Source organism: Strix uralensis, chromosome 11, assembly GCF_047716275.1.
Source record: "Strix uralensis isolate ZFMK-TIS-50842 chromosome 11, bStrUra1, whole genome shotgun sequence".
Taxonomy (NCBI): domain Eukaryota; kingdom Metazoa; phylum Chordata; class Aves; order Strigiformes; family Strigidae; genus Strix; species Strix uralensis.
The window spans coordinates 1,650,213-1,675,028 of NC_133982.1; the positions used below are offsets into that span (position 1 = coordinate 1,650,213).

At 41.8% G+C, this 24,816-nt stretch overlaps 1 protein-coding gene across 1 annotated transcript; it reads right to left on the reverse strand.

Moving 5' to 3' along the window:
- Positions 1–1,222: 1,222 nt before the first annotated feature.
- LOC141948430 (uncharacterized) lies at positions 1,223–23,255 on the reverse strand. Its single transcript, XM_074880842.1, has 8 exons — positions 23,042–23,255; positions 20,090–20,467; positions 14,137–14,263; positions 13,215–13,316; positions 6,409–6,483; positions 3,694–3,974; positions 2,941–3,003; positions 1,223–2,487 (listed from the first exon to the last, which is right to left on the reverse strand). The coding sequence occupies exons 1-8, from the start codon at positions 23,112–23,114 to the stop codon at positions 2,372–2,374; spliced, it is 1,215 nt and encodes a 404-aa protein (XP_074736943.1). The 5' UTR covers positions 23,115–23,255; the 3' UTR covers positions 1,223–2,371.
- Between the last annotated feature and the right edge of the window lie 1,561 nt (positions 23,256–24,816).

A 24,816-nucleotide genomic window follows, 5' to 3' on the forward strand; every position in this document is an offset into this window, starting at 1 on the left:
TGCTGCAGGGCAGCTCTCTCCTTCTGCAGGTTCTGTGTCGCATGGACCAGTTTGGTCTGGGGCTACTCCACTTGCAGGAGGATGTTAAAGAGCTGCTGGAGACAGCACCATGCTTGGGGATGGAAGGAGACCAGAGTGCTGGGCACTGCCTACAGGGACATTAACCCAGGGTCAGCAGCCAGAGTGCAAGGAAAGCAATACAGTAGAAGTTGGATGCTGTGAGAGCAGTCTAACCTGGTCTGATTGTGTGGCTGAGTCACTAAGACTGCACAAGTGGAGTATGGCCTGCCTAACCGGGTCAGGAAGGAAGCTGTTTCAAGGAACATTTACAGTCTAGGTGGCTCGACATGTCCATCTGGCCCTTGGGATGCCTCGGAAACAAAGACATGATCATCATGGTTTTTGACACTAAATGTGTGCTCCTGGGACCCAGCCTCAGAGCTGCAGGTCCTAGAGACAGTGGTTTCACCATAGATATGTCACATCTTCTGGACAGGAATGAGGGTTTGAACAACTAAACGTGCTAAGGCTAGTTAAATAAATTTTGCCATGCACCGTTCTGGGGGCCATTTTGGAGCTGGCAGTTCAGTCAGCATCTGAAAAACATTGTGGGCCCTGCTCCCCAGGAAGTGGTTAACACGTTTTTAAAAGCAAGGAGGAATTTGTCTTGCATAGCCTGATTAGTCATGTGTTTTAACCACAGTATCCTGCTTCAAGCAGGGCAGCAGCTTGCAGCTTGTGAGACAAAATTGTTGGGTTTTTCTAACTGCCAACCAAACAGCTATGTTATCTATCAAAACACCCCACAGTGTTTCCTGTTGGGCCCTTCCTAGTATTGGTGAGCGGAAAATCAGCAGCCTGTTCTCTCACCTTCCGAGGTCTGCACGTTAATACTCGTATTGCTCCCTGGCTTTACTGTTTTCTCTTTAGATCCATCTCTCTTTTTGTTATGATCCACAATTCTGAGCCTGAGGAATTTGAAAGGGGGGCATGAATTATTAAAATTCCTTTAAACCCAGTAGGGCCAGAATTCATAGCCCTCCTTGAAGTCTCTTAAATGTGCCAAGGAGTGTCTCTTTCCCTGTGGAAAGCCCAAGATAGACAAATTTAATAAAAAAGAAATCTAGTCTGTAATAGGTGGTTTTCTAGTTCTCAGTGGTCACTTCATAGGACAGTGGAATTTCCACAGTTTCCACCCAACTTCCAGAAGAAAGGGCATAGAGCAAACCAAGGGTAATAAAACTTTATTTTGGTGTATATTAAGAAAACCTAAAATGCAGGTAACATATACATAACAAAAGAGAAAAATATTCTAAAGAAGAGATGGAAATGAAAATACTGCTGTATTAGTGAATTCCTTCAGGTCCAGTGCAATTACCTGCACCAGAAAATTGCCATTAATAAAAGCTTCTAAAAATTAAAACTATACAATGCTCCCTCTGTGCCTGGGATCCCCAATCAGAAAAGCATTACACAATAACGTGATATGACCAGAGATGGTATTTTTAAAGCATAGTAAGTATAAATTTCAATTTTAAGTTTTCAAAACTATATAAGCAATTTGGATGCATCAGTGCAATGGATACAGGGGTAGGAGGGCTAAGTATTGCTGCTTAGCAGAGGGATGAGGGAAATTTCTTATGGAAATAAGAAATAACAAAAAAGTGTTATAACAACTAATGAAACTAAGCTAGGCAAGTGTTCAGCAGTATTAGCTGTCTAAGAAAGCTTCCAGATGATCTTAACTGAAGAGCACCTTGGAGAAGTAAATGCACTCATAGATCTACAGGAACTGGGGTGTTTGTTGATTTTTCAGATGTTTATTGGTAGCAAAGCTGACCCGTGGTGTTTAAAATATTCATCTGTGTGTTCTTTCCTGCTCTTCTTCAGCCCATTGCTGGCTCACTTATCCAGTACCTGAAAGAGCAAACAATGTTTGGTTTAAATGTTTGGTTTAAATTCATATTCACATTTAACGCAGTGGTGCTGAGTTTCTGTTAATCTGGAATGGATTGGAAAGGTTTTTTTGTCATTTTGGCTCCTCCTTTTTCTGTCCCCCTTTTCAAATTTGTTGGGTTTTGGGATTCCTTTACAGTTCTTGCTGATCTGAACGTTTATCCACACTTTGTTCTCTGCCACTTGAAACAACCAACAGAAGATTTCTGATAGAACCTGAGATGCTCTGGACTAGCCTGGTGCAAAGGCAGTTTGGGGATGAGGGGCAATTTGGGGCTTACATTAACTTATCCAATGGTAACAAGAGCAGCTGAACTGATGTCACTCCTTGTGGGGTTACAGGATGCAAAGCCAAGTGGTCACTCCTTGAACTTGCCTCCTGTGTTCTCAGGCACTGAATTATGTGTTTCCTACCTCAGAAGAGAAACAGCTTGACACTCATGATTGTATTGAAAGCGATGCTTTTTGCCAGCAGGACTCTCAAACACAAAACAGACATGAACAGCATATTCACTTTCTCCGTTCTGACATCTGCTTTAAAAAGAAGAAGAGGGAAGAGAGTGTGGTCTTGATATTATCCCCATGCCCTACCCCGACCCCCCTCCCAAAAAAGAAGAAAAATCCACACATCATAGGTTGATGAGGGAAGCAGGAATAAAGGAAAAGATGACAGATGAATGTATCAACTGCAGAGAAGAGAGGAGGAATTTATTTCTCATTGCTGTTTTATCCCATGGAAACTTGTCAGTTATGTAGTCTGTTAACCTGAAACAGCAGGTTATTTCTCAGTTTTGAATTCTGACACTTCTGCACCAGAGAAAGCAATTTTTCATGTCTTAGTATTGAGTCCACAAAAAGTGCAGCTTATTGCTTAAAAATTATCTACAGTTCAGACATTTCTGTACTAAAGACAATGCATTCTCATGCATTGTTACTAAATCCTCAATAAAGAACCATACTCAATTGTTCCTTTAGACAACTAACCTTTTGTAGAGGCATCTGTAACATTGCAAGCATTAGCTGTTTCAAATTCTTCAGTTTTCTCTTCTGCTGAATAATTGAGAGACACTATAAATTGTATCCAAGCTATATAAAACAAAAATTACACAAAACATACCTATAGCTCTTTTCCCAGCAATAGATAAACAGTATTGAAGGATCAGATGGCAGGTCATTAATTCTGAGATTAACTTGAAGAGAAAAATTAGCTTTCTACGTGTCATTGCAGAAAAAACAAAAATACAGGATTGTTGAGCCGTATTTTCTCTCTTTTCTGAAATGAATTTTACCACAGGAAAAGAACAATTTAAAAAGTGATCAAAAAGTAACCAAAAGATTTTTGGGAAAAAAAAATCACATCCTTTTTTATTTTGTGTTTTCATAAAAGTTATTTTCAACTTTGTTCTACCAGGCATGTATACTCAAGTCCCTTGAATTATTTTGCCTTAGATAAAGGTAGACTAGCAAATATTAGAGGTTTGGAGGGGTTTCATTGGTGGTACGGTAGGGGTTTTGTTTGTTTGTTTTTTTCTTTTTTGGCAAGAAAACTCCAAGTGCTTAAATAGTTGAATTAAGGTCATGTATGCTCGGTACTTCTGAATATCTTGTCTTCACCTAAGAACCTAAATATCTTTCTGACTGTCCTTACTTGTTTCTGCTAGGTTCTCAAAAGGCAAGAAAAAATCCTGGAAGATGCATCTCCCAGAATTACATTGCATTTGGACCACAACACTGTACCTGGCAGAATTATGCTGGCTGTAGTCTTGTTGCCCTTGTGCATAGCCTTGCAGGTCACCTTTGCATCTGGTTCCACTCGAGTTACCTTCATGGTACTATACATCCCCTCAGATGTGACAACAGGTGCCTTCAGATCATACGAAATGTCACTCTCGGGCACATCAAGGCTGATGCTCTTAGGGTAGAAAGTCCTTGCCAAACAAGCCATGTTCAGTTTGTTGTCATACTGTTTGGGTTCCTTTGATTTAAGTACAATGACTTCTGGTGAAGATTCTTCTTGACTCTCTGAAAAAGAAGCACGAGACTTTATTTTCTGAGTACTTTCTGAGAGCTAAATCATTTACAGTTCAGATATAGTCCAGCCATGTCTGCCCCCTGACAGCTGAGTGTCTTTCTGTGTTTATTTCTTCCTCCTGCTTCCCAAAGAGCAGATCAAAGACAGAAAGGAAATATAAGGGTGGGATTTTCATTAGAGCTTCTAGTCCCTTGGGGTCCTAAGCTTGGTTTTGCCAGAATATATATAATTGAATTCCTTTAACTGAGCAATCTTGAAGTGAGGAAGACAACTTTTAAGAATACAGAACAAATGATCATATTATTTTTGAATTCATAAAAATTTAGACACCAAGAAGAACATTTGCTTCAAGGGTAGCCTTCTATGCTTGTGACATGATACATACTAAAAGATCCTTCTTTTTATTACCTAAAAATCCTTTACCTGATGAGGCTAAAAGGCTTAACCATAGTATATAGGGAGAGAAGACAGTTTGTTACGCCACTCTACAGTGCTATTCCAAAGAGTGGGATTACTTGCAGATACAAAATAATGTTGCTAAAATGGAAGATAAGGTTAAATCTTTCATTAACAAATGTTCAGTTTCAACAAGGTTTTCTTTTCAAATTCCATTATTTGAATGTTTCTGTAATATTTCTATGTGGAACTTGACCCAGGCATATAAACCTCTCTTAACAAGTGAATAGTGTTATGTGAACTCTGGAGAGGTTTCCAAGTCATGAGACTGACTGCATAATGCTGAGCCATCCTAAAGAACAACAGCGGTGTCTAACAGAGTTTAGTGCCATTCCACATACACCATTTATTCTGTCTTCTTTCTGGCTGTCCCTTCTGAAAGAAACAGATGTCTTGTAGATCCTTAGGACATCTTTTTACTTTTAGGTGGAGTGGGGGGTGAGCAGTTCTATTTGTATTGCACACAAAACCCAGTTAATAAATTTATGCAAAAATCACAGAATTGGCTATATATTCAATCCTCTTGTGGACCTTGGCTTACTCCAATGAGAAGTATACAGGAAATGAACCAAGTAATCCCTTAGCTATTCTCTTACTGAATTCTCAGGAGGAGATGTCTCAAAAACTGTGTAGAGATTAAAGAATGTTTTATCTGTCTTTTGTTCTTGCTGATTCTCAGGAGGCCCAGCTCCTGCAGTGTTCTTAGTGGTTTTAAAGTCCTTTTGAATATCTTCCACGTAAATGAAAAAAAAAACCCAAAAAAACCCCAAAATAACACTGAAAGAGTCAGGATAACAGCTTTATAGAAACATGGAAAATCTATTCTTGTCTTTGGAGGAATCGATAGTTTCTAAAGCCTACTGTTTGGGGAAAGGCTTTTTTCCCTCTTTCCTGAAGAACAGGAGTCATGACACAGCCAATTACTGATTACCAATTACCAAATACTGATTACCAAAACTGATAGCCAATTACTCAGTTTATTTTAAAAGACATGCAAGATACTTCCCGTGTAGAAACTGAACCTCACATTGGGGTTGCTGTGTTTGTCTGAAAAGGCAAATCCATTATTTAGACTTTCACCCACCAACAACTTCTGTTGGTTGATTGTTCATGGTAGAACACCTTTTGGCAGGTTTAAATTACTGTACATTGAAGTTGGGCTGATAGAAGCTGCTGGTACCTTGCTGTCCTACTTTTGCAAATGATGTTTTCAAAACAGGATCTTTGGATTCCCTACTCCCACAGGACGCAAAGCTGCATTTATCTACCCCAAAATAGGCAGGTAAGATGCCCTAAAGATTTCAAGGCAGCTGTATATCTATATGGGGTTTACAGATGTGAGCTACCACCTAAGAGAGTCCCATGCCTGTCTGGGGAGTGTGTGTGTTCAGATGGTGGTATGCAACTGAAAGTTTTAGGACAATAAAAATCAACCCAACAAACTCATCCATTGCTCCCACTTTCACACTGTCACACAAAAGCTGAGGAAGATAGTCCATCCTTATGAAGAACACGTTCAGAAGACTGCCATTTCAAGCAGTTGCTGCAAAAAATAATATGCCCTCTTTCCATGGGAACTACTTTCTCCTGAAACTCTTTACATGTCCTTTTTTCCTTTCCACACACCTTAGTGTTTAGACAAAAGAAAGCAAACAACTACTTTCACCTTATACTGAAGCTGGGCTAAGACACCACTGGGTATAAACAGTCTTAAATTTAGCAGTGGGGCTACAGGAGGGAGTGAGGATCTGTGGAGTAATGTTGATGCACATAGCTAGGAAACTATCTTTGTTGTTCCTGAAAAGCTTTGTTAAATAAATATGAACTGAAGATTCACCTGGTTGGAGAACACATGTTCAAGAGATCCGAGGCAGCAGAGATTTCTCATTATGTTGTCACATCACACAATTCCTTTGTCCACCCCACCACAAACTTAAATACATTAGTAGTAAAAAAAGTGGAACTTACTTGGCTCGACTGAAAAAGTGATCCCAGTTCCAAATACGAGCCTGTCTGTTGCCACACTGTTTGCATGTAGTCAGATAAACCCACTTTCTTCACCACAATCCAAAGGTGGCATAAATGCCAGCAGTTCATCCAAAGGATCCATCAATGGACTGCCATAAAAGTGCTCCAAAGTCATCACTGTTTCCAAAATCATGAGGGGAGAAAACAATGATTTCATAGTAGAGTGCTTTCAAACAACTTGATCCAGGCTAAAGCTTTTAAAACCCTTTTATTTTCTATTAGCTCAGTAAAGCAATACGCTTCCAGAACAAATGCTCATAGGAATTCTGCAGTTTTCTTCTTCAACACATTTCCTTTTTCCTTTCTTTCTCAAAAATGTATTGTTTCTTTTGCAGTCTCAGGTTTTTGTATGAGACCTTACAGCGTTTGTGTCACTGTGCAACTCCAAGTTCTCAACACTGTGATACGCTTAGTTACAAAAAGTGCCTCTTCCTTCCCTTTTACCGTACAGTATTTCACAAGAGACAGGTAGTCATATACCCTATATACCACATGAAGAAATCACAATATTTTAAAATAAGGACATGAAGTTGGGCTACAAGAGGGGATTTGTACCTGCTTGTGACTTGTAGGATTACAATGAAGGATTATAATGTTCCTCTGGGAAGGTTCAGATTTTAGTCTAATGAAAAAGCAAAAGCAATTAGTGAAACCCTCCAGAGTTGCAGAAGTGTTCTGGTTTGTTTTTTCACTTTGAACTACTTTTTGTTGCCCAGAAAGAAGAGTAATATGCTAAATCTGGGGGTTTAGAGTTGTTCTCTTTCTGAATGGGCCAGTGCTGAGGGTCATTTGGTGCCTCAGGAAGGCTTTATCATGTTTTTAGTATCTTTAAAAGTGAAAAAGAAATAGTTTCTCTTTATTAGGTAGAGATATATTGTTCTGTGGGAGGAGTTATTAAATAAGGGTTTTGCTCTGGATGGTGGAAAGCAGGTTAATCAAATCCTGCATGATGGACAAGTTCTGCATACTTAGTGCCACCTGGGTCACCAAAAGGGGATAAAAGAACTTAGCGACACCGATGGGATGTAGATGAGCAGACACTCCTTTACTAACGGCCGGGTGCGCAGGGGAGTCGTCTCACCAACAACGCACACCTAACTCGTGTCGCGTGCTGATTATAGAGGATACAGTCAGACAGATTAATCAAGTTCTCATACACAAACGTGATAATTCCCATAACTCATTTTCATATTCCCACCTCTTTCCGGTCATGTGCACCCGAGTCCTGAAACGAGTCAGGGGCTGCTTTTGCGACCACCACGGAAAGACCCTCCAATGCCCTTGACTCAAGGATTTTGGCTCACACTGCAATTTTAACATGCTTCGAGGCCCTTTCACAATGCAACTTTTAAAACACCTGGTCTACAGGGCAATAAACCATCCTCAACGCACAGTCTAACGATGGTACCTCGTCTAGCAGTGTAACTGGTTGTATGGTTACTTTAAGCTAAATACAATATGACTACTTAAAACTTTACTCCACTATCTTTTATAAAAACTGATATTTCTGTGAGACTCCATTTAATTGATTAGTCCTAATCATTCCTTATCAAAATCACCAAAGTCATCAACTCAAATTAATAACAAATCAGTAACATTTCCCCCCTTTGAATGTTTTGAAAATCATTTCAATACTTTCATATCAGAGTTTATTATGTTTCTCTTTTACTGTATGCTGGTGGGAGTCCTGGGATTTCTCTTGTGATCATGCGATTGAATATAATTTTGCTCTCTTTAAGCAGGAATAAATCAACATTATCATCAAGAAAACAACCAGCAAGATAAATATCATGCCAATTAATAACCTTATCTATGAACTTAAATTTCAACCCAATTTATTAAAAATTTTGTCTATCCAATCTTCTGACATATCTTCTCGGACATTTTTTTTTAGTATCTTCTTTAATTTTTCTTAGTAGTTCTAGATCATGTTTTACACCTTGTGTCACATTTGGGATATGTATGCAGCAGTGATCTATTCTGTTTTTAAGGTATCCACAAACTCCATGTTCTTTAAGCGGGAGCCTATCTAGAGTCATTCTGTTTTGCAAAGTTATCCTTGAGGTTGCTTGTAATTGAAAATTTAATTCCTTGAATCTTTTCCTTGTGACGTTAGCCAGTTTTTCTACCTCTCCCGTTAGTTGATATAATCATTTCCTGTTTCTATATGATGCTATGGGATTCAAAAGAGATTCTAGAACCTAACTAATTTTTATTCCTGTTGGGGGTTCATTCCACGTGTCATCTATCTCTGATCACCTAATCTGCTTTAATTTAATTTATTTATTTATTTTTTAAGGACCCCTTAACAGGAGATTCCTTTCAAATTGGGCACAACGTTGGCATACCTGAAGTAATCTGTTTTACCTTCCTATTTAAGGGCAGATGTGTTGTTCAGGTTCGATTATTCATTGCCCAAACCAAATGTCCTAGACTCTGAATTGCAGATCTTTTAAAGCTAAATATTGTTCTTCTTTTGGGAATATATGTTTTGGTTAAATTAAGACAGTTTTTAAGATTTTGGCAAAGACACCCATATTTTAAGGCAGCACCCAAAGCAGGAATTCTTTGAATTATTAGGTCTACACTGCTGTAGTTATTTACTTCTTCATATTTTACTAAGACACTAAATTTTTCTTTTCTCTCGATGTGTTTCCTTTATCACTTACTGATGGAAAGGCTGGAAAAGTTGTCCCATCCCAAGTAAAACACCAAGGAGTTCTAGCCATATTGAAACTGTGAAAATATAGACATGGACCATATAGAATCTTATTGTACTTCCTCCTCTTGTGCAGTTTAATTGGTTTTGTCACACTTCTATTCCATGATGTTTCTACTTACATTGTTTCTAATTTGTTCATCGTAAGAACACCTCCTAACAGTTCAATATTTTTCTATTTTTGTGAAAAAATATTTAACAATTTTTCATAATCTGTTTTATTTCCTGGGAACTTCTACTGTTTCTTGATAAGTTTTACTTGTTCATACTACTGAACAACAGGTTTTTTGTTCACAATTAAGTAGTCTCATTTTTGTGTCTTAAATTGGTCAAATTCATTGTTAAAATTCCCCATGGAACAGATTCATCTACTGTTCTTGGTATCAGTAAACAGCAATTTGTGTTATGTTCTGCAAATTGTCAAATTTCTTAATTAATCCTAACATCAAATTTTCCTTCTGGTGATTTCTTTGGGAGGTATATTAGCTGTTCTGTTTCTACATGCTTTCTACTCCTCACCTTCAGGTCTAGTATTTTCTCAGTTATATTTTGTCTTTTGATTATTACTTCAAGCCAGAATTCCACAAGCATCAGTTTCCAGGTTAAAATCAAATCTAAAACAATTTCTAATTAATATATAAAGTTAGGCATATTTTAGAGTCAATTTTGAAGCTCCCAGATTCCTACTGTTGATCTTCCAGGAAGGGGGAGCCTTCTTCACTCTAGCATAGTGCATCCATGCATCTGATTCTGTAATTTTAATAGCTGTAAAGGTAGTCAGCAGTATTTGAAATGGTCCTTTCTAGCATTCTTGTAAGGGTTCAGAAGTCTACGTCTTCACGTAGACGTAGTCTCCGGGTTGAAAGTCATGTATTGGATTTTCCAGGGATAAAGGTCAGTTCCACAGTACTGCATTTTGGATTGCAGTCAGGGTTTTTCCTAAGGAGAGTAAATAATTATATACATCTTGTTTCCTTTTACATGCACATTTGGATTCGGTTCCAGAGATTCATACGGTTTTTTATATAGTAGTTCATAAAGACTAACTGATGTGCTGTTTTCTGGTTGTACTCTGATTTGCAACAATGCCAATAGAAGTGTCTGAGGCCACTTTAAATTAGTTTCTTGAGATATTTTGATAATCTGCTGTTTTAGGGTCTGATTATTTTTTTTTCTTCTACTTTTCCACTGGTTTGTGGCCTCCATGGTGTATGTAAATCACAAGTAATTTCTAGAGTTTTACATACACTTTGTACAACTTCAGCAACAAAGTGTGGGCCTCTGTCTGAAGAGATCTCAATAGGGGCTCCAAATCTTGGGATTATTTCTCATAGTAACCATTTTACTACTACTTTTGCCTGAGTGGTGTAACAAGGAAAGGCTTCTGGCCATCCTGTAGAAGTATCAACTCCCCACCAGAATGTACCGATACCCATTTTGTCTAGGTAACTCTGAAAAGTCTCCTTGCTAATAGTCTCCTGGTTCTGTTCCAGATTTGAGCTTACCCATTTGGACCCTTTTCTTTATTACTGGATTATTTTTCAAACACACATCACATTTTGCAATTATTATTTTGGCTAATCCAAGCATTTTGACTGATACTACTTGTCTTTTTTTGAAAGGGTTACCAAAGCCTCTATGTCCCAATGACATTCCTGATGTTTTATTTGAATTATTTCTTAGTTAGAAGAGGTGGTACTGTTATTTGTCTACTAGATGTCACCCACCATCCAGCTACATTTTCTTAGTATTCAATAATTGTCCTAATTTATTATCTTCTTCTGAATATTTAGGTTTCTCCTTTGGAAGAATTACTGTCTTGGTTGGAATCAATGCCATTTGTAATGTTATTTCTTTCGCTGTTCTTCTGGTAGCCCTATCTGTTAAATTATTTCCTCCAATTTCTTTTGTATTCCTAACCTGAAGCAGTTTACAGTGCATGATTGCTACCTGACTTGGTTTCTGAACTGCTTGCAATTAACTGCAAAATTTCATCCTGATGTTTAATATTTGATCCCTGGGAGGACAATAATCCTCTTTCTATCCACAAAACTTCATGGACATGTACGACCCCAAAAGCATACTTCGAGTCAGTCCAGATATTTACTTTCTTCTTTTCACTTCTTTCAAGAGCTCGGGTTAAAGCAAAGAGTTCTGCCTTTTGAGCTGAGGTGGTGCCAGACATTGCATTTGCCTTTATGATTTAGTTGTCTGTTGTATCCAGAATATCGAACTCCCTGTTCCACAAAGCTGCTGCCATCTGTATATAACTCCTAGTTGGGATCTTCCAGCGGTGTGTCCTTCAGATCCTCTCGACACATGCTCAGTGGTAGTCAGGCAGTCCTGCTCCAGCTGCCTTTCCTCCTGTGTAGAACTTAGAAAAACTGCAGGGTTTACCAGGTTAGTTGTTTTTAAAACCACATCATCTTGTTCAGTCAGGACCGCCTGGTACTTCATCATTCTGCTCGGGGACAACCAATGTCCCCCCTTTTGTTCTAAACCAGTTATCACCATGTGTGGGACACATATTGTTATTGTTCTTCCCAAAGTCAATTCCTGGGCCTCTTGAATAAGCATCACTGTAGCAGCAACTGCTCGAAGGCAAGTGGGCCATCCTTTATTCACAGTGTCCAGCTGTTTGGAAAAGTATCCTACTGGTCTCTTCCAGCTTCCCATTCTCTGGGTCAGCACACCCAGTGCAAGATGTTGTCTTTTATAGACAAACAACTGGAAATCTTTGGTTAAATCTGGAAGTTCCAGGGCAGGTACAGACATTAGAGCTCATTTTAAATTTTTAAAGGCCTGTTGCTGATGTGGGCTCCATACAAAGGGGAAGTTCTTTTGAGCTTCATTCAATGGCTTAGTTATTAGACTGTAATTCATTATCCAAAGGCAACACCACCCAGCCATTCCCAAAAAGGTCCTTAGTTCATGAAAATTTTTCGGCTCCAGTGCCGCAAATGGCTTCCTTACAGTTTGTTCCCAATTGCCGCTGTCCTTTTGAAATCTTAAAGCTCAGATACATTACAGTCTGGCTTGCTGTTTGGGCTTTATTTCTGGATACCTTGTACCCATTTAGTCCAAGAAAATTTAAAAGTTCTATTGTTACCTTTATGCAGGTGGATCTTTCTTCTGTAGCAATCAGTACGTCAGCCACATATTGCAAAAGTAAGTGTCCAGGCTTTGGCTGTGAATCATCTTGTTTCTATACTTCAAGTTCCTTTACCAGATGATTTCCAAAAATGGTCAGGCTATTTTTTAAATCCTTGGGGTAGTCTTGTCCATGTCAATTGCATTTATTTTTTTTTGTCCTGTTTGTGGATTTTCCTACTGAAAGGCAAACAATTTTCTGCTTCCCTTCTCCAGAGGCATGCAAAAGAAAGCATTCTTTGAGTCAAGCACTGTAAACCACTGATGGGTCTTTTAATGCTGTCAACAATATGTATGGATTTGCCACTACAGAATAAATGTCCTTAGCTATCTGATTCACTTCTCTTAAATCTTGTTACTAACCTATATTCACCCAAAGGTTTGTTAACCAGTAAAACTGGAGTATTATATTTAGGTTCACATTCCTCAAGGATTTTATACTCCAAAAATTTGTCAATCATTTCTTAACTCTCCATCTAACTTCTGGTTTAATCAGATACTGTTTAATCCTTACTGGTCTTGCACACTCCTTCAATTGTATTTTCACAGGTAGTACTAATTTTGATTTACCAGATTTATCTGTTTCCCATACTGTAGGGATTACTGCTAGATCTACTTGTTGTGGAACTTCTTGTTCTTTTATTCTTTCTTGTATCATCAGGATTTCTCCTGTCTTTGACTCAGGTATTTTTAGGAAGAGTTCCCCTTCCTCAAAAACAATTTGTGCGTTTGATTTGGACAACAAATCCCTTCTTAACAAGGGTATCGGACTTTCCAATACATACAAGATTTTATGAGTAATTATTTTGTTCCCAGATTTTAAATACAGGGGTTGTAGGAATGACCTGTTTTTCTTCTTTCCCTGTTGCTTACCTTATGTTTGCTCTTTTCACTCCCAATTTCCTTTTACAGGTATTCAATACTGAAAATGTTGCTCCTGTATCTACTAAAAAATTTAACCTCTTTTTCTCCCAGCTTAATTACAACCAGAGGTTCAGCTGGGTTCCCCTCTGGTCCCCTTCATTCATCTAGGGTCATTACTCCTGCTACCTCTTGCTGACCACCCCTCATCTTTCAACATTCTTGTTTCCAATGCCCTTCTTCTCTACAATAAGCACACTGATTTATTCCTAGGGGTGCATTAAAATCTCGGTTCCCAGAATTCACAAATCCTCCTCTAAAGTTCCAGTGGCAGGCCACTTTTCCTGATCTTCCAAAACATATAAAGGCCACCAATAATTACAATACTCTTATCATTTGATTTTTATATAAGTCATCATGTATTTCTCCCCAGTGCGTTAACAGACATCCTAACGGGGAAATCTTCGGTACCTTCTCATCAAAAGCCAAATTACCAACACTCTTACTCTCGAACAAACGCATTAGTTTAGATGTCATTTCAAAATATTTTAAAATTCATGCACACAAAATCACTCAATCTTTCACTTCATTCTTCTCCGGCTGCACCCCTCACGGGGTAACAGAACTGCAGATCCAAACTCTGCGCTCGCTTCGTACTTGTTTGTATGTCTCAAACTCACACAAACACCACCATTTTTTTTAATACTTTTTTTCTGATTTTTTTAATGCCAAAATACAAATACCAATAAAAACCTATAGCATATAGGTTTTTCCAATACCCAAATTTGTCCAACCCTGCAATAGCTTTCGCTTATGTCTTGCGGGCAGACGCCTCGGCTTCCAAACCAAATGGGTACCCTTTGTCCAACCCTGCGCAGCTTTTGCCATGTCTGACAGCCACTTCTCAAACCAAACCAAATAAGAAGTGTCTTACCAATTCCAGGGGACATTGCAAAGAGCCTTATGGATCGGGGATTGATGGGTATCTCCGAGAATTCCTTGGTGCCGGCTGGAACAGATCAGGTCCCCGACTCCTCCGGTCTCTTTCAACGAGGTCCCATCTGGGTCACCATAAACTGTCACCAAAACGGGATAAAAGAACTTAGCGACACCGATGGGATGTAGATGAGCAGACACTCCTTTACTAACAGCCTGGTGCGCAGGGGAGTCATCTCACCAACAACGCACACCTAACTCGTGGAGCATGCTGATTATATAGGATACAGTCAGACAGATTAATCAAGTTCTCATGCATAAACATGCTTATTCCTGTAAGTCATTTTCATATTCCCACCTCTTTCCAGTCATATGCACTTGAGTCCTGAAATGAGTCAGGGGCTGCTTTTGTGACCACCACAGACTGCTGACCTAGAAGAAAGACCCTCCAATGCCCCTGACTCAAGGACTTTGGCTCACATTGCGATTTTAACATGTTTCAAGGCCCTTTCACTATATGGCTTTTAAAACATCTGGTCTACAGGGCAATAAATATCCTCACCAGACAGTCTAACAATGGTACCTCATCTAGCAGCATAACTGGTTGTATGGTTACTTTAAACTAAATACAACATCTCTATGACTACTTAAAACATTACACCACTATCTTTTATAAAAACCAGTATTTCTGTAAGATTCCATTTAATTGTTTAGTCCTAATCATTCCTTATCAGAATCACCATAAATCATCAACTCAAATTAATAACAAATCAGTAACACCTGCACCTAAAGACTTGTGTGAAGCTTAATATGCAGGTGAAGATAAATTTTGTTTGAATACATTCCTCATGTGTAGGATGGACAGCAAAAAAGCTGTCACTTCAGTGATTACTAAGGAAGAAAAGGTATGGTGTCTAGATACTGTCTGACTGTTACTGAAGATGCTATGAAAGATAACCTTGCAATGCAAGGATGTAAACGCAGCCACATGATAGAAGCCAACTGCCTTTAATTGAAACTTTAATCACTTGGTTTGTGTATGTGTATATGTAATCACTAGGGTGTGTGCATGGGTACTTCCCCCACCACAGACAGTGTTTGAACAGAGCATTACTTGAAAATGGACATGCCATGGTTTTCTTACACTGAAGTAGAAACTTTAAGTTAACCTCACGTTAACAGCATTATAGGGAAAAAAGACGTCCTGGGTACAGATGGGAGCAGGTAGTGTACCAAGGAAATATAAGTTAATACTGCTCTCTAACTGTTGTCAAGCTGGAAGAGGGCAAGAAGGAAGAGAAATTTATTAACATCCTGAAAAAAATTACATGCGCAGGAAGACAACAAGGCAATTGTAATTTAGTATAGGATTGATCTACCCAAGTGAACGGACAGCAAGGAGAAAGGGTGCAAAACTTTTAGTCTGATCATCTACCAAAGTGCTATTGAAAGTTGGCAGTGAGGGTTAACAAACGTACACAAAAAAGCGGGTGGGAGGCCGACCTCTAGCTGCTGACCATGGCATAAAGAGGCCACTGCTGGAAGAGGCCTAGGAGTGGCTGGGCGCTGCCCTCTTCCCTGAAGCTATTAGTTGCCTGGGTGATTTCAGGCAAGCTCTAAGGCCTCCTTAGAGTTTAGCAGCAATGGAGACTCTGCAGCAACCATCTCCTATGGCAATCTATAGCCCATGAAGGTGTTAGATTTCCTATCACTGTGAGGTAAGCTGGTATTATCAGAAACTCAGAAAATGTTCCCTGAAGTGGTCTTTGATGAGAAAATAAATGGGAAGAAACTGCAGCTCTTAGGGGCAAAGACAAGCAGGTCATGATCTGGTCCATGGAGAAAAATATTAGTCATGCAGTTCAAGATGGAATTAATGCATGGTTTCTTAAATCATTGAGCTGAAGAAGCAACACATGTGGAAAAAGGGTGAAGGGGGGAAGAATTATAATACCAGATTGAGGTGGTGGATAGAGGGTCATTGTTTACTGTGAGTTGAGATGAAGATAGAGGGGACCATTTCAGTGATGATGCTTAGTAGTAGAGTGTAGGGTCATGATCTGTGTGGCTCATCACAGAAAACTGCAGCTGTCTTCCAGCCACATGGTGTTAGAGTCTTCTCACTTAGCTTCCAGGGGTTGCATTTGAGGTAGTCGCCTGAATGTTGTGGAGAGAAAGTCATGCCCCGAGGGCAATTGATTGAGCTATTTTGTCTGTCTAAAATACCTTGGGAAGTGACAAATTTCTTCTTGTGTCTCTGTAATAGATATAAAATGGATGCAATGAGTAACTTAGATGGAAACTTCTAAACTGTGGCCGGTAAAAACCTATGTGCTGAACTGGTGTTGATAGCTATATGTTCAAAATCAAATGGTCTTGAACCCAATAGCCATATTTGAGTGCAAGAAAAACTGATATTACATATAGTGATTACCCTATAGTTTCACAATCAGCATCAAACGTATTCTTCAGGATGCAGTTGTCTGTGGGATGATGAGGTTGTGAGGAAGTGGAGTATGTTTCATCTTTTTTCTGTTTTTCAGGAAGTCAGTTTGTGTTGAGTGGTTCAGTCCCCTTCAACCACTGTGATACCTACCCCACACAGTGATGAATAGTCATACAAAAATACTTGTGTTTTCATTTCAGTGTCAGGTGACACCCCTTCTTTGATGTCTCTCAAATACTGCATTTTGTCTTCCTCTGCTCTTTTATTGTTGGATAATTAAACCACATGGAAATTGCCATAAATTAAAAATAGCATTGCCAGAATCACTTTTATTGTAGATTAAGCTCTCTTACTGAAACATTGACCATTCTTGGTGACACTGATTATGGATTGATTTGGATTGTAACAGCCCTTTCAACTCAAATTACTTGATTTCGGATATATTTTTAATAAGCTTCTAGAGATTTCAAGGTAGGACATTTTCTTAAGAATGTCAAGAGCCAGCTGTCCCACATTAACTGTCAGTTTAATATTTTCTTACATATCAGAACTATGAATGACGTAAAATTATTTATATCTCTGATATTTTCATAATCCTGCAAAATGAGCCTGTGATACCCAAATTCTTCAGAGATTAATTTTGCTTGCTATCATTGTCACTTCTTCTGTGAGGATGGAAGGGATGTTAGCAGATTGCCAAGTCCCAACCCCCTGCTTTAAGCATGGTCAGTGTTAAAGGATTTCACCAGACCGTGGGTATCTCTAGGCTGGCTTTATTAACAACTCAGAGTTGGGCCATCACCTCAGTGAGTGGCAACAGCTCACAAAAAGCACCCTCTATATACATGATCTAACATACAATACAAAGAGTCTTTGGTGATTTTCCAGGAGCTTTCAGCTCTCAACTCATCATCAATTTCAAAAGTCCATTGTATTCCACAGTTTCGGCTACTTCTTATTGTTCCGTTCCAACTCCTCTTTGGACACTGTTGTTCACTGATGCAGTCTTCAGTCATCATGGTTACTTATCTTCTGAACAATCTTCCTCATAATTCACTTTTAGACTTCTGAGAAAAGACCCAAAATGTTCTATTTAACATATACTTAATCTATGTCTAGCTTCTCATTACTTAGCCTTTCTAAATTGCTTAAACTGTCAGTATTGTTCCTAGGGCACCTGTGCTCTATTAATTAAACCTATAAAACAATATTTATTAATTATTCCTGCTATTAATAATATCCTAAAAGAGTTTTCTAAAGCTTGTTCCTTTTACAAATTCCCCCCTTTTGTTTTTCCATCGCACTCCTGCGATCCTTCTTATTTATAATTCTACACCTCTCTTGCTATCTTCTGCATTATAAAAGGGCAACCAATGCAACACTGAAACAAAACAATCACACAGACTATTATGACTATAATCTTCAAAACAATACAATTAATTTCTTTAACCAAGTGTCGCGGATGAAAGTATTGACACGGTAATATTTAGTAAGAAATCTAGGTTTATTAATAACTAACAGCAATTTGTTATTATAAAATAATTCAGAAATACTAAAAGAAAGAAAAGCGACTTATTCAGATTCTAAAATGACAAGATTCACACTAACTTACTTAACGGTACCTATATATACATATATACACATGCATGCACATAACAAAATGGACAAACATACAGAAACAAAGGTGTTTGGATTCAGTAGAATGGACACAGAACAGACATACACACACAGAAACAAGGGTACGTACCCACACACACACACACAGAATAAAGAGAAGCTAGCTCAAAGAAAATTTCCCTCTCGAGTTTAGAGCAAATACTCACAATGCCTTGGCATTCCTCAACGGGCGATAATTGAGACTCGAGCGGGGGACTTTGCCCTGGCCTTCCGTCTGGAGCAGACGGCACCTTAAGGGTTTGGTACCTGAGAGGCGTCCCAGCTCAGGGGAGATGCTGGTCACAGGCCCGCTGCGATCCAGGAGAGCTCAAAGGGTCTCCCTGGTGGTCGCCATTTATAGGGACCAAGATAATTGACTTTTGTCAAATGCCTTCTGGTGCCTTCCAGCAGTTACAAAAGAATTTGATTAATGTGCGACTCTGTTATTGTTCCCATTTGACCACATCCCAGGCACAGGTGTGCCAGGCCCTTAGGAGTTGATGGGCCATTTTAACCATTTCCGAGCAATCGGGAGGGGCAGGAGCCAGGCTCGTTAACATTGTCAGTCCTTATCTCCACAGACTGGTGTATAGCTCGGGGGATGTGGGTGGAATCGCACCTAGCACCAAGCAGCCCAACAAAGAGGGGCGGGGGGGTAAGGATTGCACCACCACACCAAGTCATTAGACAACACAAGAAAAAGACTCCACAACCTCTCTGGGCAACCTGTGCCAGTGCTTTGTCACTCTCAGTAAAAAAGTGTTTCCTTAAGTACAGAGGGAACCTCCTGTGTTTCCATTTGTGCCCACTGCCTCTTGTCCTGTCAGTCGGCATCATTGGAAAGAGCCTCTGTCCTCTTTACACCCTCCCTTCAGGTATTCATTGATAAGATGCCCTCTGAGCCTTCTCTTCTTCAGGCTGAACAATCTCAGCTCTCTCAGCCTTTCCTCACAGGAGAGGTGCTGCAATCCCTTAATCATCTTTGTGTCCCTTTGCTGGACCATTTCCAGTATGTCCATGTCTCTTCATACTGGGGAGCCCAGCACTAGACATAGCTTCCAGATGCGCCTCATCAATCCTGAGCAGAGAAGGATCCCCTCCCTTGACCTGCTGGCAATGCCAGCCCAGGATACCATTTGCTTTCTTTGCCTTCTTCCTCCCTCTTCTCCTTCGCCACCTCTGTGCCCTCAGAGGCACCTCCCTCTCTCCTCATGGTCCCTTGCTTGCAGGCTCCTCTCACCTAAACAGCCCCATCAGCCCAAAAGCCTTTCCCCTTGTGCAGTGATGTTTTACACATGCTGCTGCAGTGTGACACTGCTCAAGCTCCATGTCAGGTCCAGGATGTGACAAAGCATCCATCCACCTTTCCGTGCCCAGAGCCGTGCGGGTTCCTACCCTCCAAGGATACAACCCCTTCTTTACAGGAGAGGGTTGGACAGACAGGTTGGGGCAGATTTGGGCTGCACAGAGAAGGAGCCATGTGCCCTCCTGTGGTGCCTACACTGGCTCCACAGCATCCCTACCCAGAGAGATGCTCTAATGTGGTCCCTTTGTTCCTTAACTCCTGGGATTAAAGAAGCACCAGGGTAACTGTGAGGAAGAGGCAGTGATGGTTGCTTGTGCTGAAGTCTGTGAATAGAGTCAGTGCTGTCTGAGGGGTTTGGGGATTGGCCTGCCCATGGGACTTATTCACACATGAAATTTTATTTCTAGCTTCCATTATAAATGTCAAATTTTAGTGCAAATTCAGTTGCCCATGGATAGACTGGGAGTTCCAACATTTATTAATCCCAAACCTCACTGATATTTCCCAGACCATGTACAGGCAACTGTCATTTTAAGAAAGGGCCCTCCCACCACAGGAGTACTCCCCCTTTTTGTGCTGCCTCTCCCTCCACTGGCATCACTGTGTTCTGCCTGGCACAGAAATAGGTGGCTGTGTCAAAGGCTGTAAGGTCATGCAGCTGCAGAGAAATCTTGTTTTTGTCTTTATCTGCAGAGATGCTGACTCGGCCTTGGAAGGGTGGGGCATAGCCTGTGTTATTTCCAAAAGGATAGATCCAGCCTAGAAATTGCAGCTCCCCTCCTGGGGCCTGACGGACACAATTCCAGTCATATCGAGGGCTATCCAGAGGTGCTCCCATTACAGTACAGGTGAGTGGGAGTGATCCAGAAACCTTCCCCTCCTTGGGACCAGATGCCACCATCTTTATTGGGGAAAGGGAACCTAAAAAGACACAGGGCAGGTGTGAGATTTGAGTGTCTATGAGAGAACTTATGGGTACAGTAGTCCATCCTGGGGTTGTAGGGTGCACAAAACCAGAATTTTGGCCTTTAGTTCCAGGAGTTATCCCTAGAGGCAGTGGCTTGCCCAGACACCACAGACTCATATTTCTTTGTACTGGTCAAAGGACTGCTGAGACAGGAGACCCATAAGAATCTGGGTAACTGCTCATAAACATGCCATAGCTTTAAATATGAATCCAGAAGCTTGGCAGAAGGAGAGCATGTGGCCCTTCCTAATCTTTCTGCTCCCTTCACCAGCTATGCCTGGATCCACATCCCTGTGCACAGAGATTACAGAGAGCAGGGCAGGGACACATGGGAAATTGGTTTGCCAGTTGCACATGAGCCCCAGAGGGACAGGAAGCATGGGGCTCTTAAACCTGCCCAGGAAATGACCTGCCCCTAGAAAATCCCAAGGCTGCTCAGAGTGAGACTCTGCACAGCTCCTTGGGGCAGTTATTGGCTTTGTCGTGGAATGTCTTCCCCTTACTCCATGCTCAGAAAAATCTCTGAAAACTCCCCTCGTCTGCACTGCACCAGCATCCCACCCCACCTAAAAATGGAAGATGATTTCTGTACATGGATTCATCTTATGCAATTAGATTTGGGCAGTAGCAAGCCAAGGTGTGCAGGGGCAACCCAGGCCTCCTCAGTCCCAGTCTCTCTCTGTTTCCTTCATGGGTCTCATCTCCCAGCAGTGCTGTTCAGGGGACAAGGTCAGGAGCCAAGGACCCATCCTCTATGGGATCATGTCCTTCTGTTTTGGGGCAGGGAGAAGAGAAACTAATTCCCAAAGGAACACAGAGAGGAGCAGAGCCCAACTCTTCACTCCCAGAAGGGAGAGGCAAGACTTGGGTTGGGCAGACAGAATCTGTGACCCTTCTGGACCTATCACACACCTCCCAGCAGCAGTGGGAACAAGAGCCCAGGGGACAAATCAGTTCCAGTCACTGCATGGGTAGAGGTGGTGTGAGCATGCTGTGCTCATCTTTGGTGCTCATTTACACCCTTTGTGGGACCATGGTCTAAATGTACCCTGCAGTCCTGCAGGAGTATGTGTCAGAGCTGTGATCCTTCTGGGCCCTGCTAGGTTCTTCTAGCCCTGACTCAGCAGAAGGAGAGGCATCCCCTGCTCCACTCCCTCTTCCCCAACAGAAGTTCTCCTCTTCCTCCTCTTTCATTCACAAGAGTGTCTAGTTCTCTTTCTATCCTCTTTCCTGCAGTGCTTCACACTGGCCCTTTTGTATCAGTGCCCTGGGGTGGAAACTGGAAGGGCTGGAGGTAGAGGACAGGCAGGAGCTCACTGATCCCAGGGTGAGCAGACACAGAGGATTTTGCCTGGTTCCTGACTGGCTCCTGAACGCTGTGCTAAGTCACCACATGCAAAATTAGTTTGTAGGGTCCTGAGGATGCAGGGTGAAGAAGACCAGAAATATGCTCTGGGAGCTGCTCCTAGAAGTGGTGGTTTGTCTGTCCACAGCAGCCCCATACTGCAATGTGGAAGAACTGTGGTTGATGTAGGAGACAAACTTGGCACACACTAGGCATCTGTTGGTATAAGTGAAACCCAAAGTTCAGAGGTTTGGACGCAAGAGAGATGCATTGAGCCCCTGGGTGCTGTCAGCCCCTCTCCATTCGCCACCAGCCACACCTGAGAGCTCATATCTTCCAAGACACATGGCCACAGTCACAGCAACAAGAGGATAGGTGCAGGGTGCCCTATCACTTTCACCTGTTGTCCCCCTCACTCAGGGTTGCTCCCCACCACTGACAGACTGTCCATTCAGCTGAGGCACAGCGTTTGGTAGGGGAGAAGGAGAATGCTGGGGGGCTACAATCCCTTCCTCTCCCTTTTACAGAAAGAAGTTAAATCTCCAAAGAACTTCCCGTTCCCCCACACCACCATTCTCTTTCCATGAGCTGGATACCCCAATATGTGGATAAATTAAATGTGACGGAGCAGGAATGCATGGGATAGGAATTACAATGGAGCATGGAAATACCTGGGCACACAAATGACCCTGTGTTCCTGGGACCTCTCTTGGGACCTGCCTTACCTCCTGCAGTAGCTGCTAAAAGGAGACATGACAGCATCAGGACCATCCTGCCCATGCTCCTTCTCCAGCCAGAGCTAAGCCCAGAGTTGGACTGGCTCCCCACTCCCACCCACATCAGGACAGTGCAGGGCTGAGCAATGCTCTGGGGATCTGGAGAGAGGGGTCAAGATACCATGGGAGGACAGACCTCAGATCTTCCTAGGTCAGGAAGAACCAGCTTGGGCTCCCATCCCTTCTACCCCTCGGTCTGGTGAACATCTCTTCTATGCCTGGCAGTGGGGTACTGCAGGGCTATGTCAGATCTCCATCTCTCTATCGGTCCCGCAACCTCCACACATTCTACGGGAGAGCAGGAAAGGGCAAAGTAATTTTGGAATGATAAAGGTTCCAGGCAGAGGGAAATACAAAAAACCCATCGCCATGTCCTCTTCCCAGGAAAAGGGGTGAGGGGTTCTCACCTTTAAGGGCTGCAGCAAAGGTGATGACCAGGATCCAGAGGAGCATTGCAGGCTTCCCCAGAGGAATTTGCATGGTGCACCATGAAATAGGAAAGTAAAACTGTGGGGCTGAAAAGGGCTTAGACCTTCCTCTATCCGAGTCAGCAGAGAAATGTCCTGTCCTCCCAGCACTGAAGACTCAGACCTCCTTGCAACCCCAGGCAGATTTGCAACCTTTTCTGAGCAACCCCTTTGTAGTTGCAGGTGCTTCATACACTGAGGAGTTGGATAAATTTGTCACTGCTGGCCTGGGTGGGGACAGGAAACCACATTCCCTTTTTTGTACCTGCTCAGCCTGCACAGGAAACACAGAGACGTCTCTTTGTCTCCCCAGGGCCCCTCATACAAGTATCTCTGAACCAGAGCCTGTGGCCCTGTAGATGGCTGTGGTCGTGTAGGTGGCTGGGAAGGGACAAGCAAGGTAATGTGGAGAGGGTCTTTTCCCTGGGAGTGATATCTTCCCTCCCTCCCTCCCTCCCTCTGCATGGCCCAAACCTGTTGCCCCACCCCCAGACAAAAGTTACATCTACCAGATCTGGGAGGGAGCAGGAGGATTTTCACTTCTGACTCCTCTGTGTCCATATAACTGTGAAAGCCTCTTTCCATAGTGGTCCACTTACTTGGTCGACATGCAAAGTCGTCCTTGAAGGGATACCTCTCTCTCACACTTGACAGAAGTCGCCTCCAGAGACTGAGATTTTGTGTCTCCTTTTCAATGACTTTGTCAATGCCCCTTTCCCTAGACAGGGATCCCAGCTGCCTTGCCTCCCTGCCCTCTAGTTCCATGCTACTGGCCCCACTATCCCAGCATCGGAGCAGCCAGGTAACGAGTTGCTCACCTGGATGGTGGCTGAAATCTTTTCGCATGTCTCGCAACTTGCTCAGGGATAAGGATTGGGTGACTATCACTGGCTCTGCCTCCTCCTCCTGTTGGCGTAATGGGCCTGGTTCATCATCACCCTGTACACTGTGAGGGGATTTTCTTGCGTATTTCTTCTTCCGTATGGGAGCAACTGACACCGACATGGGTTGGCTCTCTGGTTCAGCTGCAGCGCCTGTCCTTGGGGTTGTAGTGGCTGCAGTTTCTGTTACTTTGTCACCAGATCCAGAGCCCTTCTTTTCCTCTTGAGGGTGCTGAACAGTGTTTAATAGCACTCGATAAGCATGGGCTAGGCCCCAACATGTTGCAGTGAGCTGTGCCTCTCCGGAATTACCCAGGTGACAACATACTTTTTCCAAAGATTTTACTAGTTCTTCAGGATTCTGCACCTGTGCAGGAGTGAAGTTCCAATACACCAGAGGTGCCCACTGTTCTAGGTACTTGCCCATGCTGTCCCACACCCCCAGCCACTCATAATTCTCCAACCTCGGGGTAGATTTCCAAGGGATACTCTTAAATAGTTGCTTAACCCTGAACAAAACCTGAACCACATGCAGGAACACACCGGCTCCCAGCAGTAAGACAACCATGTTAATGTCAACATGCCAAAGATATTTGAAATTCCTGAATTTCTCAAACACAGTTGTAAATACACCAGGGCCGATGACTGCACCCTATCATAGATGAACATCACATAGTACAGTAAAAACAAAATCTTAACCCAACTCTCACAGACTGTGAGCAACAGTATGGGAAATACATATTGCAAATGAGGTGATAAAATCTTAAGGAGCCAAGCAATTAACATTATTACCTGTTCTGTCGCTATCTCAAATGTTATCAGGTCCCATGTTGG